The 18833-nt window shown below is 37.0% G+C and overlaps 1 protein-coding gene across 1 annotated transcript in view; it reads right to left on the bottom strand.

Moving 5' to 3' along the window:
* Positions 1-18833, bottom strand: part of GART (phosphoribosylglycinamide formyltransferase, phosphoribosylglycinamide synthetase, phosphoribosylaminoimidazole synthetase) — a 39226-nt gene that overhangs the window by 4532 nt on the left and 15861 nt on the right. Inside the window, exons 11-25 of the mRNA XM_075033787.1 lie at positions 18687-18755; positions 16544-16669; positions 15574-15661; positions 15098-15183; positions 14323-14491; positions 13508-13739; positions 10588-10682; positions 9296-9405; positions 8520-8718; positions 5043-5291; positions 4537-4689; positions 3184-3387; positions 2720-2851; positions 1968-2098; positions 289-430 (exon numbers count right to left, since the gene is read on the bottom strand). Of these exons, the coding sequence (XP_074889888.1) occupies positions 289-430; positions 1968-2098; positions 2720-2851; positions 3184-3387; positions 4537-4689; positions 5043-5291; positions 8520-8718; positions 9296-9405; positions 10588-10682; positions 13508-13739; positions 14323-14491; positions 15098-15183; positions 15574-15661; positions 16544-16669; positions 18687-18755 (2185 nt within the window). The remainder of the gene's footprint in view (positions 1-288; positions 431-1967; positions 2099-2719; positions 2852-3183; positions 3388-4536; positions 4690-5042; positions 5292-8519; positions 8719-9295; positions 9406-10587; positions 10683-13507; positions 13740-14322; positions 14492-15097; positions 15184-15573; positions 15662-16543; positions 16670-18686; positions 18756-18833) is intronic.

The raw sequence follows: 18833 nt of genomic DNA, 5'->3' as shown, positions 1-18833 counted from the left end.
CTAAAGTCTTCACAGCCTTATTTTAAAATATTTTCTAATAAATCAAAGACTACAAGATCCGCATTTGCCCCTGACTTCCTTAAACCTCTGTGGAAATGATAGAGGGAAGGGAAAAAATACTGCCTTTCTCTTTCTCATCCTTTTCCTTACAAGATGGGAAGAGTCTAGTTTCCTGCAAACCCAGAACTAATATGGTCCCTTTTCTATATTTTTCCCATTTTCTTTTTCCTGAGGATAAGCTATAAAGTTACTGGTTTTTAAATGCATACACTACTATGCTGTGCTTACCTTCCCATTTTTTGACAAAAGGACCTGACAGTATTCGCATAAATCCAGCCAGACAGATCAGTTCAACTGAGAATTCTTCAAGGACTTTGTCAACTGCACTGTCAAATTCAGTGCGACTTTCATACAATTTATGGTCAATAACCTGTGATAACCCAAAAGACAAAGAAATATGGACACGGGGTTAATTTAATCTAAAAGCCCTAAGTGCACAATGAAATGGTACCCTGGAGTAATAAAGAAAACCCAATTAAATCTCCATGTGTGGCTCAAGTTGGGTGCACATCCACAGCAAGAAGAACAGTTCATAAATACATGCAGCTGACAAACAAACATGTAGTCTTTATTCCTATCCATACAAAGCAACCATCAGAATAAACAAGAGGGTTTTTTTATTAGGCCCACAGCTGTAGGCCCCGGCATTTTGACACAATTTAACAACCTACAAATCTAGGTCATTAAGACAACCTAAAGCCTTACAATGATTTCACTCAATTTAAGGCCTCTGATAATTTTCAGCAAAGTTCAACTGCTTAAAACTATATCACAAAACCTTGAAAGAAAGGCTAATCACAAACCCATAAAACAGTTCCTACTGCATAAGGTCAATATACTTGAAGTATTCTCCATTCAGGATACATGCCCTAATTTAAGCAGGACGAAGGCAATGCTACATAACTTAAAACATCCACAGTCTTTTAAATAAAAGTGTTAATCCCTACCAGCTTTACCATGGTAGTTTTGAAAAACCAGAACTGGTTAGCTGAAAAGGTGGCAGAGGGCACTAGAAATAGAGCCCAGCTCAGCACTGGGCTGAGCTCTGCCGGGAACTACCAGGTAACAACTGGCAGGGCATGTACCCCTCAGTGCCTCTGCTTCACCGCTCACTCTCCCTCTTAACCACCGCGACCAACAGCTCTCCCAGACTATATTTTTTTCCTCATTGTATGTTTGTTCTTCCCCTGCATACCATGGACATATTCCACTTGTGATCTTCGTGTACTCCCAAATAAGAGACAGCAGCTTTAACACTCAGATCCTGCTACTATTAAAGTTAGTAACAAAGTTTGCCTTGGGACCAAATCTTCCCTATATCTGCAGTTATCAGTGAAAAGTGACTGTAAAATGCTCCTAAGTTAGAACAGTAGCATTTCACATCTGTAATACAAATGACTGCACAAAGGGCAAAGTAATGCAGCACTAGATCCAGTGACACTAGGGAAAACACAGTTTGCTTTGAATGAATCCTGGAGAGCCTGAAGCAATGTCCTTGGAGTCAGTGGAAGGTCCCACTGAGTTTGACCTCTCTATTTCATTAAAATTAACTACCATGTCTGTTTAGCATGTAATTTGAAAATTAAATTCAGATAAAATAGCTTGTTACTTTAGTAATTTTTTAAACTGTAACCGTGAAAGTTTTGCACTGGTTTAATATAATGACTGTTCCCGAAACTGTCAGGATTGCTGGCTGGCAGCATCTCTGAGAAGGAGAAAAGGAAGTATTTTGCTTCCCATGTTAGGTAGTTTACCCAAGGGCACAAGTTCATGACAGACCAAAGAAGAAAAGCTAAGGCTTCCTATCAAACCATCTCTTACCCTAGTAAAACTCATTATCTCACAGTAGCTTCCTGCTATAGTCAGAGCTAATGATGGCTGATTTTAAAAAGATGAGAAATACTTACCCTTGTAGGAATACCAGCTCTTTCAGCTTTCCTTAACCCCTCCACACCAGCTTTGTTAGAAACAACAAGAACTATTTGTGCGAAACTGGTGGGCTTCTTTGTGCTATTTATGAGGGCTTCCAAGTTTGTCCCTATGAGTGAAAAAATAATTTATGAATCTCAAGTCATTCCTGGAGAATAAATACAGTTAACAGCTAGAAGAGGGTTTAAATAAGCAGCAATGTGGGTGAGACCCAATCCAAAAATCACTGATGTTAAAAATAATCCTTTTTTAATTGATCTTACTGGGAGCTGAATTTGACAGCTGGAGGCTACAGGGCTTTTACTAGCAATTAAATTTGTAAACTGTAATTTATGGTATTGGAATGATGGTCTACTTAGCAAGTGAGAACACTGGAAACCCTAGGAGTGCCTATATGGCAAGAAGAAATTCTGATCTATTTGTGAAATAATACTGCTGTCCCTATAGTGCAATGCTGTGGTTGCTTGCATCTGGAGACATGCAGAAATTTGTAGATAAAATGAACACAGATGCAATTCATAGCCAGTTTGCAGCAGAGGTTAAAGATCATCCTGTTTGTGATTGAAATTAATCCATGGGCAAAAACTATTCTGTCTGTTACTGAAAGCCTGTTAGAACCGTATCAGAGCTTCCATGGAGAATTGCAAGGATTTAAAGAGATTTTATATCTGAGCTGAAGTTCCTTTTTCAATAGTCTGTTTTACATCATGGTAAAGAATATAACTCTCACCTGTTCCAGAGATAAGGACAGCAACCTTCACTTTGTTTGTTTGGATTTTGCCTTGGATATGGCTGTGCACAGACAGGGACCTATTTGCTTGCAAGGCTCGAAGCAGATTATGGACTTTAACATGGGCAGAGCCTGAACATGTACAAGAAAAAAAAATGCAACAAAACAACACATAAATAAAGGGAGAAACAGAGAGAGGAGAAAAGTACCCATGAAAAGAGATTAATGGCACTGCTTTACTTCTCATTATTTATTTATAGTTCTGGTGACATCTGACATTGCTAAGCACATGTTCTATGGACTAAGACTGAAGTTGTAAGGACTGTTATTTTAATAACCTGTGCAAAAAAGCCATGGAGGTGTCAATTAAGAGATTTTCAGCTAACCTCCATGGAGACTCACCAGCTAAGGAATTTAGCTCTGCTTTTTTTTTTTTTTTTTAAGGAAGATAAAAATTAAATAACCTTTTTGTAGGGAGACAACTTTCCCAATCAGCCAGGCTGCCTCGTGTCTCTGTATGTCCTTGAGGACCTGCTGAGCCAGCTCCTTCTGAACTACCAAGACAGCACCGATCCCACAATTAAATGTCCGAGTCATTTCCTCCTCAGAGAGGTTCCCTTCTTTATGGAGCCAGCAAAAGATTTCAGGAATCTTCCAGGTAAGAGCATCTGAAGAGAATTGAAAATACAAATGAGGAGTGGAAGTCACTACCAGTGGACAAATACTGTAATTATTAGAGTATTAAGAAGCAAGATCTGGATAGAAAGCATGGACAAAGTCCCACAGCAGCATTAGTTTGACTGAAACCAGCTTCCATGCATGGAAACAGGATGTTTTTTCCTTCCTTACTGAAAAAGACTTGGGAACAGAAAGAAGCATCACTCTGAGAGGAAATTAATTATAATGCTCCACTGTAATCCATTAATCAGTAATTCAAAATGGGTTCTGAGGCAGCCTTTGGAAAATCTGCTTCTTGAAGGTGACAACTCTGCTTCTAGAGAAACTATCGTACCAGAACGATAGCCTTAAAAACTGTCACAAAAGTCTCACACTGCCCCCAATTCCAACAAGGTAAGGATGATTTATAGCAGCAGGAGAAATGCTTCTGGACATGCCACTGTAAAGGAACTCCAAAGACAGTAAGTTTCTTTCTTGTCATGTTATCTTTAAAATGGTATTATCCCCATTTATATATACTAGTGTCCACTGTTGACAAGTGGAAGAGTGATTTACATGCAGTTCTGGAGTGCAAACTCAATATTAGTTCCCTTATGTTGTTCTATAACCCCATGAACACTGCATAACCTATAGTAAGTCATTCACCTTTCCATACTACACTTCCTCCATAAGTGAAATACTCTTTCTAGCATACCTGACGAGATTGTGGTGAGGATTAATTAAGGTATGTTGAATAGCATGAGATGTACTTGAGCTAGTAACCATATTTGAATACTAAATGAAGACTTCATGAGTATCATTTAATTAGCAATAATTTTGTAGGTTATTGCAAATGGTGACAGCTCACTTCGGATTGCTTTTAAAGTTGTTTTATTTTTGCAAGTATGGATAGAGTTTCCTAAAAATGCAATACAAAACACCATCAGGGGAAGTGAATTCAGTGGGTGGCAGTCTTAAGACTACAAAGTGTTTTGGCACAAAGAAAAATTCAGCAATAATGAAGAAAAACCCAAACATTTCTAGACAGGTAAGTCTAGCTCTTACAGTGCAAGTCAGTTGACATGGCCCCACGGACACAGGCTTCCACATCAACCCATATTAACATGAGGATGTTTCCATAGCTTTTCTTTTTATCTCACCTAAAATGACACCAAAGGACTCTGGGAGAACTCTGGGGATGTTTTCCAGCAAGCCCCCTCCAGTGATGTGGGCATAGGCTTTCACATGGCCTGAGCGAAGGACAGGCAACAGAGTCTTACTGTAGATTTTAGTTGGGGTTAACAAGAGATCTCCTGTAGACGAAAAGAGGATGAAAGAAGACCAGTTACAGCACAGAAAGAAATGTTAATCAATATAAAATTGAGGAAATCTCAAAATATTAATTTGCTGGATACTAGTGAGCATTGTACTACAGAGAAAACCACAATGTTCTACATTTTTTGGCATATAATTAGTTATTTATCCCCCTCCCTTAATTTCTTTCCTGCTTAAGTGATTCACAAGAAAAAAAGAAGATGAGAACGGAATAATTTTTTTAGCACCTTAGAAAAGTTATAAAAGCAAAGGCACAGACAAAACAATTGTGTGACATCTGCCTGTTCAGAAGTTCAAGTTATAATGCAAAAAACTGCATTATAAGTGGTACCTAATGTCTGATCACCGGAGACACCAACTGGAGAAGAGAAATCGAACGATGACTTTTCCACAATCTTCCTTACAAGGCTGTACCCATTGCTGTGAACCCCAGAAGAAGCTACTCCAATAACCACATCTCCATCAGCAATTCTCTCCAGCTGGGGCAGCATCTGCCCTCGCTCCACTGCACCAACAGCAAAGCCAGCCAGGTCATACTCTCCAGGTAGATACATGCCTGGCATTTCAGCAGTTTCTCCTCCTATGGGAACCAAAAAAAAAGAGAAAGTGGGTGTTGGAAAACCAATGGCACCAGTAGGCATGCAATTTTTCAAAGTTTTAAACTCATAAGGCATTAACAGACTAGGTTTTTTAATTAGATAAACAAACATTAAAAATAATGAAAAACATGCTTGTCACAGGCCCTTCAATTGAACAAGCAATAGCAAATTGGGAAAGAACATTTCCTCCCTCACTCTGACAACCAGTATAAAATTGCTGCGCATTCACATTTTAAAATCAAAGCATATATTTAGTGCTTCCTATTTCCAAATTTCTGCCAGGTTTAATATTCTCCATGAAAAACCTCTAAGATACAAGAGGTACAAGAAACCCATACAAGGACATCAAAGGAACAACATAGCTATTAGTCTCACTTGCCTTCATAAAGATTTTGTACATAGCGCTATCTCTCCTGCCACTCCTGCCCACAACCTGGCCCTTGTTATCAGGCCTACTCTGAATATCTAAGGTTTATAGAGTGTTTTGGGAAAGCACCTCTAAAAGAGGACCTCTCCTATCCATCTGTGCAGATGAACTGTTGTCTAGGCTATTATCTTATATCCTGATTATTAGAACATCCTCTTGCTTTGTCCTGAAAACCACGTCTTATTCTGGCCGACCTCATTCAGAGTGCAGTCTGAAAAGGTGATTTTCCCAGCTTGCACAGAAATGCACAGCACAGCTCAGACAGCATTCTCTCTCTCTCCACATACCCACACTGGCTCCCCTCCTGCCCTTTGGTGATAAGCTGATGGCCTTCACTGTTGAAGACCTGTGTCCTGCCTGTCAAGGCTCATTCAGTCTAGAGAGGGGAACTTGCTGTGTTTGGTACATGAAATGAGCATTTACTGCTCGTTCCAAAGTTTTCCAAACAGGCATCTTCACACTATCCCCTCGTGTAGGGAAGAAACTCTCCCCAGCTATCCTCACAGTCATCTCATTATTCTCCCTCAAACCCCTCTGCTGGTCATGAGGTCTACAAGAAAACAACTTGACAATGATTAAGTTGCCATTATATCATGACCTCTGCCCAACCTGCTGACAAGTACCATCTCATTTTTCTTTTGCACTCACCAGGTTTCATTCAATACAGAATTCTTCTGTTTTCAGGAATTGTCCCTGAGGGGCTCCAAATTTACCTAAGAAATGGTGGAAGCTGCTCTTGTCCTCAGTACTTAACACTACTCAATACTAGATTCTCTGCAAGCTTTTCCAGGTTTCTACATTACAGTGCTACAACCAACTTTAAAATCAAAGATAATTTGCTTAGATACCTCTGTTTAAATCTGTATTTAATAATGTTTGTGCAAAACCAAGCACGTAGATAAGCCCTTCAGTACCTCGCTATCAAGTGGTGTGATGAGCTTAAGGTGGTTGAGCTGAATATTCAGCTACTGCAGAAATGCAAGGTAGGAATTTAGGAACATGCTTCAAACAAGGCTTTTATGAGATGATACTATACAAAGACAGATCTACACACTATGTGCCTGCACAGTGAAATGAATGAAGTTAGAGCCCAAACTGAAATTTATTTCAATGATCCAGGCTATGGAAAAGCATTTCCTCCTTAGGTTCAGAGCTACTGCATCATCTCTGTCCCTTCTTTTCTGAGAGTGCCAGAAATCTGGAGAACAAATCATGGTTCTTTTATTTATGAGTCCAGACTTATTATTATATTAACACAAAAAGATATTTGCTAACCCATTTACAATTTTGAGAAATTATTTTCTGGTAATTACTTTACAACATCCAAAGCCCTTTGTAGTTTTAAAGTCTTCCAACTGGAAATAAAATCTTGAAATTTCAGTAAGTAGTTTCATAGCAAGATTTCACGTAACATGTACTTATGCTGAAGTATGAATGGTTTGATTATATTTGATGAACTAAAAGAACACCTTAAGACAAATATAAAGCTGACTAACAGTTCATGCAGAAAAAATTAAACCAGAACATAAACAGCCTCTTGTTCAAAGCTTGTAAACTACCTCAAAATGACACACACTCACTTAGAAAAGACTTTTGTTATTAACTTTCTTAAAGAATTGGAAAAATGTCAGAATTACTGTATTACCAGTTATAAAGTAAAACACCTGAAATGTCATTTTTAGTCTCAAATTAAAGGTCTTTTTTGAAAAATCATGGTAATTCTCCATGCCTGTTTTTATAAAAAAAGAAGGAAAACCAAAAACTATGTGAGGAAACTGAACTTTCTGGGTTTCATTACATTAAAATTTAACCCTGTGTTGTACTCTTTTTATAAACTAAAGACTTATACAAAAGAACATATTTTTCACTGACCTAGAAATATTGAGTTGAACAGTGTTAAAGCTGTATCTTTTAAGATTCAAGAAGTGAAGTATTTTATCATTTTCATGGATAACTAGATTACTGTACACCAGAATACATACATAATTTGTTAGTAAAGTGTATTATGTACTTGTATGATAGGGCTGAAAAGGACAATGTTTAAATTTGAGTCTTAATGTCTTGGAATATGCTCATCTCGGTGAAATAAATCTTCAGCGAGTCTTCAGTAGACAAATAATTTTTCTATTAGTTTTGTAACTAACAAAACCTGGTTTCTCTTATGTTTCTGTCCTGTGGTTAACTCTGTGTCTTAAATAGTGAGCTCCAGCTGACACTTTTGTTGCATTCATAAGGACATTCTCAGGCTTTCTAGTTTTTTGAAGCTTGTGGGAACACAATAGCTATGAGATCTCTACCTTTCCTGTCAAATTTGGTTAAAATCAGCCAAGAGGTTCGAAGGATATTATGTACACACACAGGGACATGTACATGCACAGTAACACATACAAATCTTGTTTCTAGGGGAAAACTTAAGGATTTCCTTTAGGATAAAGGATAAACAAACCTATTTGGCATGTTTTAAAATTTACTTGAAAAATACAAAGAATTACAATACATGACTTGTTAGTTTTCTAGGTAGCTGTTATATTTACAAAGTTAAATGAAAAGATATGAATAAGAAATTTTATATGCAACTTCCTGAGCTAATGGCAACATTTGTAGAGTACTGTCTTCTTCCAGTGCGTAGATATTATGTTCTTTGAAAGCAAAGACGTGTGACGCTTTGGGTTTTTTTCACTTCTTTTAAGATTCATCAATAGAGTAGGAAAACCAACACATTAAAACCAATTATAGATATTGCATGAGATTTTTCATATCCTTCAAAGAAGAGTGTTCATACCCAAAAGAGCACATCCTGCTTTTTTGCAAGCTTCAGCTATTCCTGCAATGACACCCTCAGCCACTTCAACATCAAGTTTGCCACAGGCAAAATAGTCAAGGAAGAAGAGGGGCTCCGCTCCTTGAGCCAAGATGTCATTGACACACATGGCAACCAGGTCCTGACCTATGGTGTCATGTTTCTTACACGCTTGTGCAATCTGCAAAACACAGCCAGAGAACCCGTTGGTTAGCTTTGAGAAACTGAAACACAAGCGGAGAGTCTGCAATGGAAGAGGGTCGAAATCACGCAGTTCCTCTAGGCGCTTTTTGAGGAGCAGCTTCATTTACTACCATCTCTGTGAGCCTCTCCTAACATTTTATTTTAGGAATTGTTACTTTCCTAATTGGCAAGTACAAAAGGCACTTTATGGAAGAGGACTGAACTGGAAAGGGTTTCATTGCAGCTTGCGTAAACACAATAGGAACCGTATAATTAAATGTTTTTCCTCATGAGTAATCTTTTTGAGGGTGGAGATTCTACCTTAATGAAATGGAGTCCCTGATTATGTACTTAATATTAAAAATGAGTTATTTTAAGCATCATTTCAAGTATGGCTATTTACATGCCAGAAGCTAAACGTGTATTTAATTCTTTTGCCTGAAGGAGGGCAATTTCATTTTTCCTTCCCTTTTTAGGAAGACAAATAGTTACTTTTAAAAGAGAACTGATATTTTCTGTTTAAAAAATTTCCTTTCTGTGCTATTTTCCTTCCTTTACATGGATCTTCACATTACCTTGAGTTTTGTGCCAACACCATCAGTTCCAGATACCAAGATAGGATCTTCATAACCAGCTGCTTTCAAATCAAAGAGGCCAGCAAATCCTCCAAGTTCTGCATTGCAGCCTGTGAGCCAGAAAACAGGAGAAAATAGTAAATTTTTACTTTCAGGTGTTTCTCCAGGATCTCCAACACAAATTCTCTATGATGTTTGTCAACATGAGTTTGCTTTGTCACCAGGAAACTTTTCTCTGATGTTTAGAGCCTCTTAACAGAGGCATGGGAGCTCCTAATCGTCTTGCATTTGCTTTCTTTTTTCTTCTTAATGTCCTAAGGCTAAAAATCCAAAACTTTGGGATTGAACATTCAATAATTACTGTGACTGATATATTTCACCTTTGCACTTAGTATTTTTCTGAAAAACAGAAAAGGAATTATGGTAACAGATTGAGGCCCACTGCTTCCTGGGAAAGGATGATAATTAGGCATTTTCCAACTGAAATTTCTTATCTCTTGTTAATACTGCTACTTATAGTATATTAAGACTCCATGTTCCTAAGACTGGTTGTGATAGGTAAGTACGGTAACCTTAAAACTAAATTTGGTTAAATCCTAAGAGTGAAACAAACATGAGTAGAAAATACTACGAATGCTAAGAAATTACTAGTTGTACTAGTGTGTGTGTATGTATCTATATTTTTATCTCTATGTGTATCTGACATTATTTGAAGGTTCTCAGTTAATTTGAAGTAAAAGGGTTATCTCATAAATGAATGATACCTTAAAACTATCAAAAGAATTACAATGACTTGCTAGAGCAAGATGTGCCTGAGATCACAACAGAAGAAGGATGAATTGATTCTGTTTTAACCAAGCAAAAGAGGTGTCTTCCCTACCTATCTAAAGCAATAGATAGTATCTCTGAGGAATTCTGCATCTTATAGACCTTTCTAAACATTCATCTAAACAATTGTATAATTCACTGTGCCAGAAATAGTAATTCATGCAATCAAAAATAGCAGTAAATGGTAGGATTTTTGCTTGCATTTATCCTTTTAGAGTGCTGAACTGTATTTTCTAATGTTCATGACATTCAGGAGATACAGTTTAGAGTAATTTTGGGAAGAAAATCTGTAAATTTAAGGAAGTATGTTTTGAAGAAATCACAGGCATTCGCTTACTGCAGATATTTATTATGTAATCTAGAAACATGCAGAACACATAAATATGAGCTTTTGTATCAAGATCAAATGAAAAGCCTCATTGCCATGAACTGACTGAAACAGGAATAGAAGGTACAAGTCTTACCTGACCTTGATGTGGCTGCAGCCAGGGGTTTAATTTTCTGAACCAAAGTATTCCCTGCTGCAATGTCTACCCCGCTATTTTTGTAAGTCAGGCCTCTGAAAGAATGTTAAAAAAGTTACGGCAATTGATTACTAAATGCACAAAGATATTTTTTAAAATAATAGTTACTTCTTTACATCATTGCATCACTAGGGGATTAACCATTCAGAATCCTATTCTGCTGTCAAGTACCACTATTTGCCCACTTGTACAGTAACTTTGCTCATATAAAATGATTTCTAAATATTGCAATACTTATTTCAGGCAGGTTCAATGGCTCAGAGGTTAATGTTTTTGCTGTTTGGAACCTGACCTCACACATATACCTGAAGATAAGGGAGTATTATCCCAAAGAAACAAAACTTCATGGATTTGCGCCACAGAGAGTCTGCCATAAGCAGTATTCAAATAGTTCCAGGTATCTTGAATACAGCATCAGAGCATCAGTATCATATGCTATCCAGTCAAATACCAAGATAAAAAACAACCAAACAAAAAAACCCAACAAGGTAAAATAGGTAGAATAATGGATCTGATTTTGCAAGGTTTGAATCCCTGGTCCAGATACTGAGGTGTCAGTAGTATAGTTCCTATGCTCAAAACAAAACATATACAGAAATGCACTGCTAAGTCTGAACACCTCAGCACCATGCAGGATCAAGCTCAAGTTACCTTTTCAAAATATAAGTATCACATAAATCAGTAGTCCTCTATGATACTTTGAGAGTTTTACAACTGTAGCTTAAAGGTTGTCTCTCCTTATCACCTGGAATGATACCACCACAAAACCAGCCACACCTCTTTTTTACTTAAATGGACTTTCTATTAAAGTATATATTTTAAAGTTTATTTAAAAATACCTAAGTTCCTAAGGTCCATTTTAGCAATCTAGAAAGAAATGTCCATAAACTCTGGGTGTTTTTTTATATACAGCCACACCATAAAGAAAACACACTTAGTACAAACTGGTATATGTAACTTGTCTGTCCCTACGACTCACTGGGGACATTAAGTACCATCCCATATCTACAGAAGGACATTTTCATTTTGGAGACAGTGAGTTAATGACTTTTAATTACTAGTTGCACCAAATGTATCTCGGTCCAGTTAAGCAATTTTATTTCTACACTGTCAGTGGCGTGAACCAGGCTACCTGGTGCATCCCTATTTTAGGTTCCTACCTATTTTAGCTCTCTTATTGATGTAATTAAGTATTAAGTTTAAATTCTAAGGGTGAAACATGCTGTGGATTAACAAGGACAAATACAACAAAACAACTGGCCAAAGACCGGTGCTACCAAGAAAATACAAAGGTATCTGCACTCACATTATATCACTGCTCAAAAATTTGCAAGAGGAAAATAATTTAAGAAGCAGCTGTTCAGCCTGTGAATAAGACTCAAGGAAATACTAGCCTGCAATAACAAGAGACCAAAGTCAGGCCCTTTTAGTCTGAACATGTTAAATATTCAACACATTTTCACCTTATTTTTAAAAGCATGGTATCTACTTTGATTCTTTAAATGAATCTTTAATTCTTTAAATTTTCTAAAATATTGTTTATTAAATAAATATTATGGATATTTTCACAAGGTGAAATGCATAGGGCTTAATCCTGCAAAGCTGCCAAGAGGAGGTGCATCCCCAACTTTACAGAGCCAACCATCACTCTTCCTTAACTGTGTGCAACACATAGTCCAAAGTGAAACACGCCTCACTACCTGTTCTTCCAATCTTAGGATGTCTGAGCAAAAAGCTGGTGCAGACCCAAGGCCAGTGACACAGGCGCTGACTGTAAACGGTTCCCAGGAGTCTCCTTCATAAGCTAGGGATCCTCCCAGCATCCAGGCACTCCAGTCAAGAAACTTGCTGGCTATGGCCTATGAACTCGGTGTTTTAGAGAACTGCTCATTGAAGTACCTTCTTCTCTTGCCTCACACGCTGACCTGATTTTTTTCTACTACAGTACAAATACCAATTACATGTTTTCACATAAATTTCTCAAAAGATGCACAGTACTTGAGAGAGAAAGAAGACTAAATATGAACGCCCTTGTTCATTTAGTAAGTTTATTGATCACATTTTTACAATATACTAATCAGTGTACACTGTCAGCAAAAATGGAACTCTTATTAATATGCTTCATAGACTACAAAATAACCTATTATCAAAAGTTATGTTTTGAGCTAATTGGAGCATAGGCAGGCAGATATGCTTCATATTAGGTAAAAATGAGTCTAAAAACCTGCAAGAAGCTCTCAGTAACATTAGAGGGACAGTAGGACACACTGCTTTAAAAAAAACCCCATACCCATATCACGTCAAGACTGCTAAACTGAATACCATGAAAATAAAAGGAATAATAATAAAAAGGAAAGATAAATCCTACCCACGTTGTTAGCCAGCTATTCCATTAAAATGCATATCCCAACAGGGTAGGTGTTTCAAGATAATTTTAACCATTTCTAAAAATTTTAAAATGAATCAATAAAATAGCTCAAACTTTGTATATACATCTCATTATATTACTATTAGGCTTATGGACAATACAAATCTAAAGCAAAAGCTATGTTTTAAAGCCCAAGAACCAGAAATTCACCTTCCCTGAACAGATATAGCAGACAGTAACACACAAGTTATTCCTATATGCTTGTCGCTGTAGTTTAACTCAGACTTGGGAGAATAAGAATATGGATGAGAGAGCCATCAAAAAGCCTGTTCCTTCCTTGGCTGGTCTTGCTTAAATTGCTTACAATGATGTTAGTTAAAACTTGTCTAGAGTTATACCTAATATCAACGTCAGTTTATTAATGTAAACTGGTGATGTATTTAAGTCCCTTCTACAGCAGTTATTTCCATTTCAAGTATTTAAAATATCTACCTGGATTGTCTCAGGAAAGCTATAGCCCGATAACCAATGTCCTTTCTATAAATGGCACCCTTGAAGTGTATGGCTGCTACTCCCTTGTTGGCTTCTTGCAGTGCTGTCATTAGATCCTCTTTAATAGCAGTTACTGTAAGGACTCTTCCTCCACTAGTCACCACTTTGCCATCCTTCAGGGCTGTGCCTGCATGGAACACCTCCAATCCTAGTTGCTTAGCCTTAGGAAGTCCTGTGATTGTTGTTTAAGAAAATAAATGCAGAAAAAGCAATTGATTAGAACATTCCCTATTAAATTACAAATGAATAGATACTGAGCACTTATTGACTGTGTCTAGAAACCACAATCGAGCTCAGTGTGATCGTGCTGGGAAATAGGAATAAATTTGTAAAAACTACATTTTGAGGAGAGACAAGTCTGCTACTTGTATGCTCAGAGGTATTTAGCTGAAACACTTGCATACAACATCCAATTCCAGCTGGATTTTTATACTTCACTGACACAGAGACCACAAAACATACCAGCATCAACATCATGTAAGAATCAGTGACCAGCCCAGAACTACTTTACTGTAACACATATTAAAGAAAAGTTACAGAACTCAATATAGTGTGGAGAACTGAAAACGCAATGGGTGCATTACCAATAAACTTTGATGTGTGAAAATTCAGTCATCTATTGCTGACCCATAACCATAAGATCTACAGTTTCTATGAATCTGAGTTACACTGATTGACCTTTATCTGGCAAAAGAGAGAACGGAAAGAGGCCAGGAGAGGAAGCAGAATTCTGCAGTTTCTCCTGCTATATTTACCTGTTATTTCCAAACCCTTGGGATATGTTCCTGGATACCCTTCACTAGCCATGACCACTGTCACAGCTGCACTGTCTTCAAACCAAACTGGCATGGAACTAGACAACTTTTTATTGATAACCGCTTGCATAACTTCATACAAATCACTTTTCAACAGTGGAAGAATTACCTGCAAAAATACACATTAGCAAATTAAAGAAAACAATGTACATCGTTACGTTTTCTTCACTGAGCTTTTAAAAATACTAATGCAACTGTAAAAATAACATTAAATAAGTATGTTCATACACTGTATTTTCACACATATATACATACTGTGCCTAATCTATGTACCTTTAAAAATACTCTTCCTTGAAGATAATTTCTATGGGTAAAAGAACTGCTACATGTGGAGGGGAAAAGGTAGAGGCCAAAGAACCCTATTTGTTCTGAAGAATAAAAATGAAGGGTTTTGTTCCAGTTGTCAACAGGGAGTCAGGAAAAGAAGTGTTCACTTCTTTAATAACATAAAGAAAAATCCAAATCCATTCCAGAAAAGGTGCTGAGTTTCACTCAAGCTTACCCTTGTAAATCCCATATTTGAGTATAACCTGCTGAAATCTCTGGAATGGAACAATCTCATAACAGACCTTCTGTCTTGAATAACCAAACCAAACATTTTAAATCTCAGTACAATTAGCTAATTATTCATCTGAAAGTTAAGGATAACAGTAGATGGTAACTGACTTTTCTTCTCCCATAAAGCCAAACTGTATCTATCTACAAAATAACTCACCTGACATTCTGGGTCACCAAATCTGCAGTTAAACTCAAGAACTTTAGGTCCATCTTTGGTAAGCATTAATCCAGCATAAAGCACACCTAGAATAAAAAATTATATAAAAGACTATCTAAGCAACTGCATAGGTCATTTCTTTTGCATCTATGCATGATAGTTTTAATAAGGATGCCACCTGTGCTCATTTAAAGGTAGGATGTTAACACTTGAGGAATAGTTGTGGTTACAATTTGCAGCTTATTTTCAAATATTTTCTTTTCTTTTCTTCCTTACTTGATGATTATCCACCATGAGTGAAATGACATCCATTGATTTCAGTGGACTCTAAATCAAGCCACTATACCAAACCCAGTTTTCAAATAAATCAAAGTTATCTTCCTTAACTCACAGTGTGAATTAGGCCTACAAAGAGGACAAAGTAAAAAAAAAAGTCTTTCTCCTTATGATTAAAACCCCCAAACTTTTGTACATACCAAAATAGGGGACACCTTCTTTCCTCATACCATCAACAGTTTTCTGAAGAATAGTATCTCTTATTTTCTCCAGTAAATCTTTAGAAATCTAATAAAACAGGATTAGAAAACAGTGTTTGTAAAAAGGGACTGCATGATTTTTCCCACTGTGATGGCTAGTGTTTTTAAGAGGCAAGCAGAACACTTGAATGGTCTCTTGCTCACTCCAAAATGTTTCATGCAAAGGAAAGCTAATATTTTTTTCTCTCTCCACAGACAACATACCACAGCATTAAGACAACTATCTGCATTTCTTCAGACACTTTTCCATTCTTAGATCTACATGTGCAAGCAATCCCATTGGCTTCACTGGAACAAACCATTTGCACAGACATACTGAAATTTAGATAAGGCCTCCCAGAGACAAATCACAGTTGGAAAGTATAGTGATGAATGATCAAATTTTATTCAATAAACAAAATTAATAGCAGTATAGAGGAACAAACCCCTTATTTTTTTGAAATAAAAAAAGAAAAATCACTGGCTATGACATAGGTAAAGAGAAAGCAAAGTAAGTCCTTTTGCAAACAGAAGTTCCTTCCCAAACAGAAACCAAACTACCTTAAGCTACAGCAAAAATTCCTCAGTAGCTTAGTTCAGCACAAGATAAAAATGTGGTTTTAAGCACTTGGTTCTAATGATCAGTATTTCATAACACTTAAAAAACCAAATCATAATACAAGGTTGCAGAAATAACACTTCCACCTTCATAATTAAAAGCAATTCAGTAGAAATATCCTCCTCTTTAGACAAAAAAAAATTATCAAGTTATGGACTTTACTTGACTATGTTTGTTCTAGGCAACTCCTTCCATCCAGGAGAGTCCACTCTCTCCTGTTCATCATGGTGGAACTAAAAATTCACACATGCTTTCAATACTAGAGCTGTAGTACAGCTGTAGTGAAATGTCTCCTTATCAATACATTTTTACCTGAGGTGCTGGGGAATAAGCTCCCATCCCTCCAGTGTTAGGCCCTTCATCTCCATCCATTAATCGCTTGTGGTCCTGGGCTGGAGGCATGGGAGCAATTGTGACACCATCAGTGAAACATAAGCACTAGAGGAGAATAAAACAAGGAGAATAATTAAAATTCCAGTGCGTGATTAAAATTAAAGTGCAAAAAGTGCAAATATATTTGATGTTCAGTGTTGCAAAAGGATATTTAGGAGTATAAATTCTGTCTCCGTGATAAAATGAACTACAGTATTCTAAACATTTCCCTTTTCCCTCAGGAAGTAATGTCTCATTTTGTATGACCTTCCTACAGAAATTACCTTTAATAGAACATATGAAAAATTATACCATCAGTAGCTGCACTGAAAAGAAATATTCAAAAGGTTAGAAAAAAAATTTAAATACTTCATGACGGAAGCTACTTCTTCCCTCCCCCTTCCTCCCCCTTGACCTGGAAGGAAGGCATTACATTCCTTTCAAGATTTCCTTTTCCTTCTTGATAAAACTATTTACTTTGGAATTATTTATAAATTACTTATACAGCAGATGTTTTTATCCTCAACATCTTCATAATAACAAGCCTGCTGGCATCCCCTGCAACTGGATGATAATGTTCACTGCCTGGACTACTGCTAGCAGTACTCAAAAACATTTCATAATGCTAATTAAAAAACAAGCAAGGATTCCCCTACAAAACCCCAAAATGCCAAAATATTAATGTGTTAAAAACTATGGTCATTTGTGGAAGGTGAATTATTTTGTCAGGCAAGGTAAGCAGTATGTTTTCTTCATTGTTGTCAGTCATCATAGAAAAAACCCCTGTAAACTGCATGTTTATATTAGTGTTATATTACAGTAAGTCTGCTGGTATTCTAAGGATTAATTAAGAGCATTACATATTTTCCACCAGAGAATGAAGATCTGGATAACCCTTTAGTTCCTAAAAAGGTCAAGCCAACCAGGAAGGAATAAGGATGACCAATATCTGCACATATAATTTCTAAATTTTGGGCAGGAAACCAGACTATGCAAAGATTGGCAACAGTTGGAGATGATCGCTTACTTTATAAATACCACCACCTCTAAGATGAATGTTCACAACATCCAGCATAAGTCAATTTCAGCTCCAGGACTCGGGAACCTGAGCTGATACTTGGCTGTTCTATTTTGTGTGATGCAGGTGTCAAGTTGCTCTGCCACTTCAAAACCTAGGCTTTCACTCTCCTTTTCTCCTTCACACTCTGCTAATAAAATCAGATATACTTTTTTAAATGAAGGAGCTGAATCAGCTTAAAATGAAGGAGATGTTCTCTCTACATCTCCAGAGTAAATCAACACTGTCAAAACATTCAACATCCTTTGGTTCCAGGTCCTTCACCCCCAGGTGCACTTTCACATTGCAGTATCTCTGGCAATGAAACTGGTTAAAGAGGATCCCACCTGCACCTGCCTTGAGTTGATTGTTCCCTTGCTCCAAAGGAGTTTACTGCTCCCTCATGATGCAGTTCAACATATTCCCTTCATCAGCAAAGCTGATAAAAGCAAGTCTCCATCCTCCCTTACTCCCAAGCATCCCTTGCCTTGCTGTGCACTTCACCATCCTGTTACTTGCACTGATTCAAATGGCACTAGGCTCTAAAGCAGAACACAGAAAATATGCAAGGTGGTGGTGTTGATTTCTTTGAAAAAAGGTCTTTAGGTTGTAGCTTCATGAACAGGTAACCAGTATAACTGAATCAAAGGCAAACAGCAGTGAAGAGGTAGCAATGTGGAGAGGAAGGGACACCTTATACTGTCTTTGCTGTCAGAGAAATCACAACACAGAACTGCGTGCTCAGTGACACTCAAAATTTTTAAGGTTTGATTTTTTTTCCCCCATGTGGCAACAGCTGATTACTGTTTGAGTTATTTTATTTAATTTGAATTATTTTAACAGACTGCAGGAAGTTTGGTTCTTAACACATCTGTCTTTAATTAATACAATTTTATTTATAAACAGATAACTATTTTTAATTTAAGTAATAAATCCTACACATCCCTGCTGTAGGTACTTCCATAGTGTTTCCTAAATAGTTTAGAACAGGTATAGTCAAAGTGTTACAGTGAGATGCACACTTACAGAAACTTCTTCTCCTTCAAGAAGTTCTTCAACAACAACAGTTTCCCCAGCTGTGCCAAAAGTCTTATCCTACAGTAAAAACAAAACCTCTTTATTTCTGTTTCAGTTATTTTAAATTATTCAAAATGCAACAAGAAAAAGTATTTT

The sequence above is a fragment of the Buteo buteo genome, chromosome 8 (assembly GCF_964188355.1).
Source record: "Buteo buteo chromosome 8, bButBut1.hap1.1, whole genome shotgun sequence".
NCBI lineage: Eukaryota > Metazoa > Chordata > Aves > Accipitriformes > Accipitridae > Buteo > Buteo buteo.
This window is presented reverse-complemented; position numbering and strand designations above follow the sequence as displayed.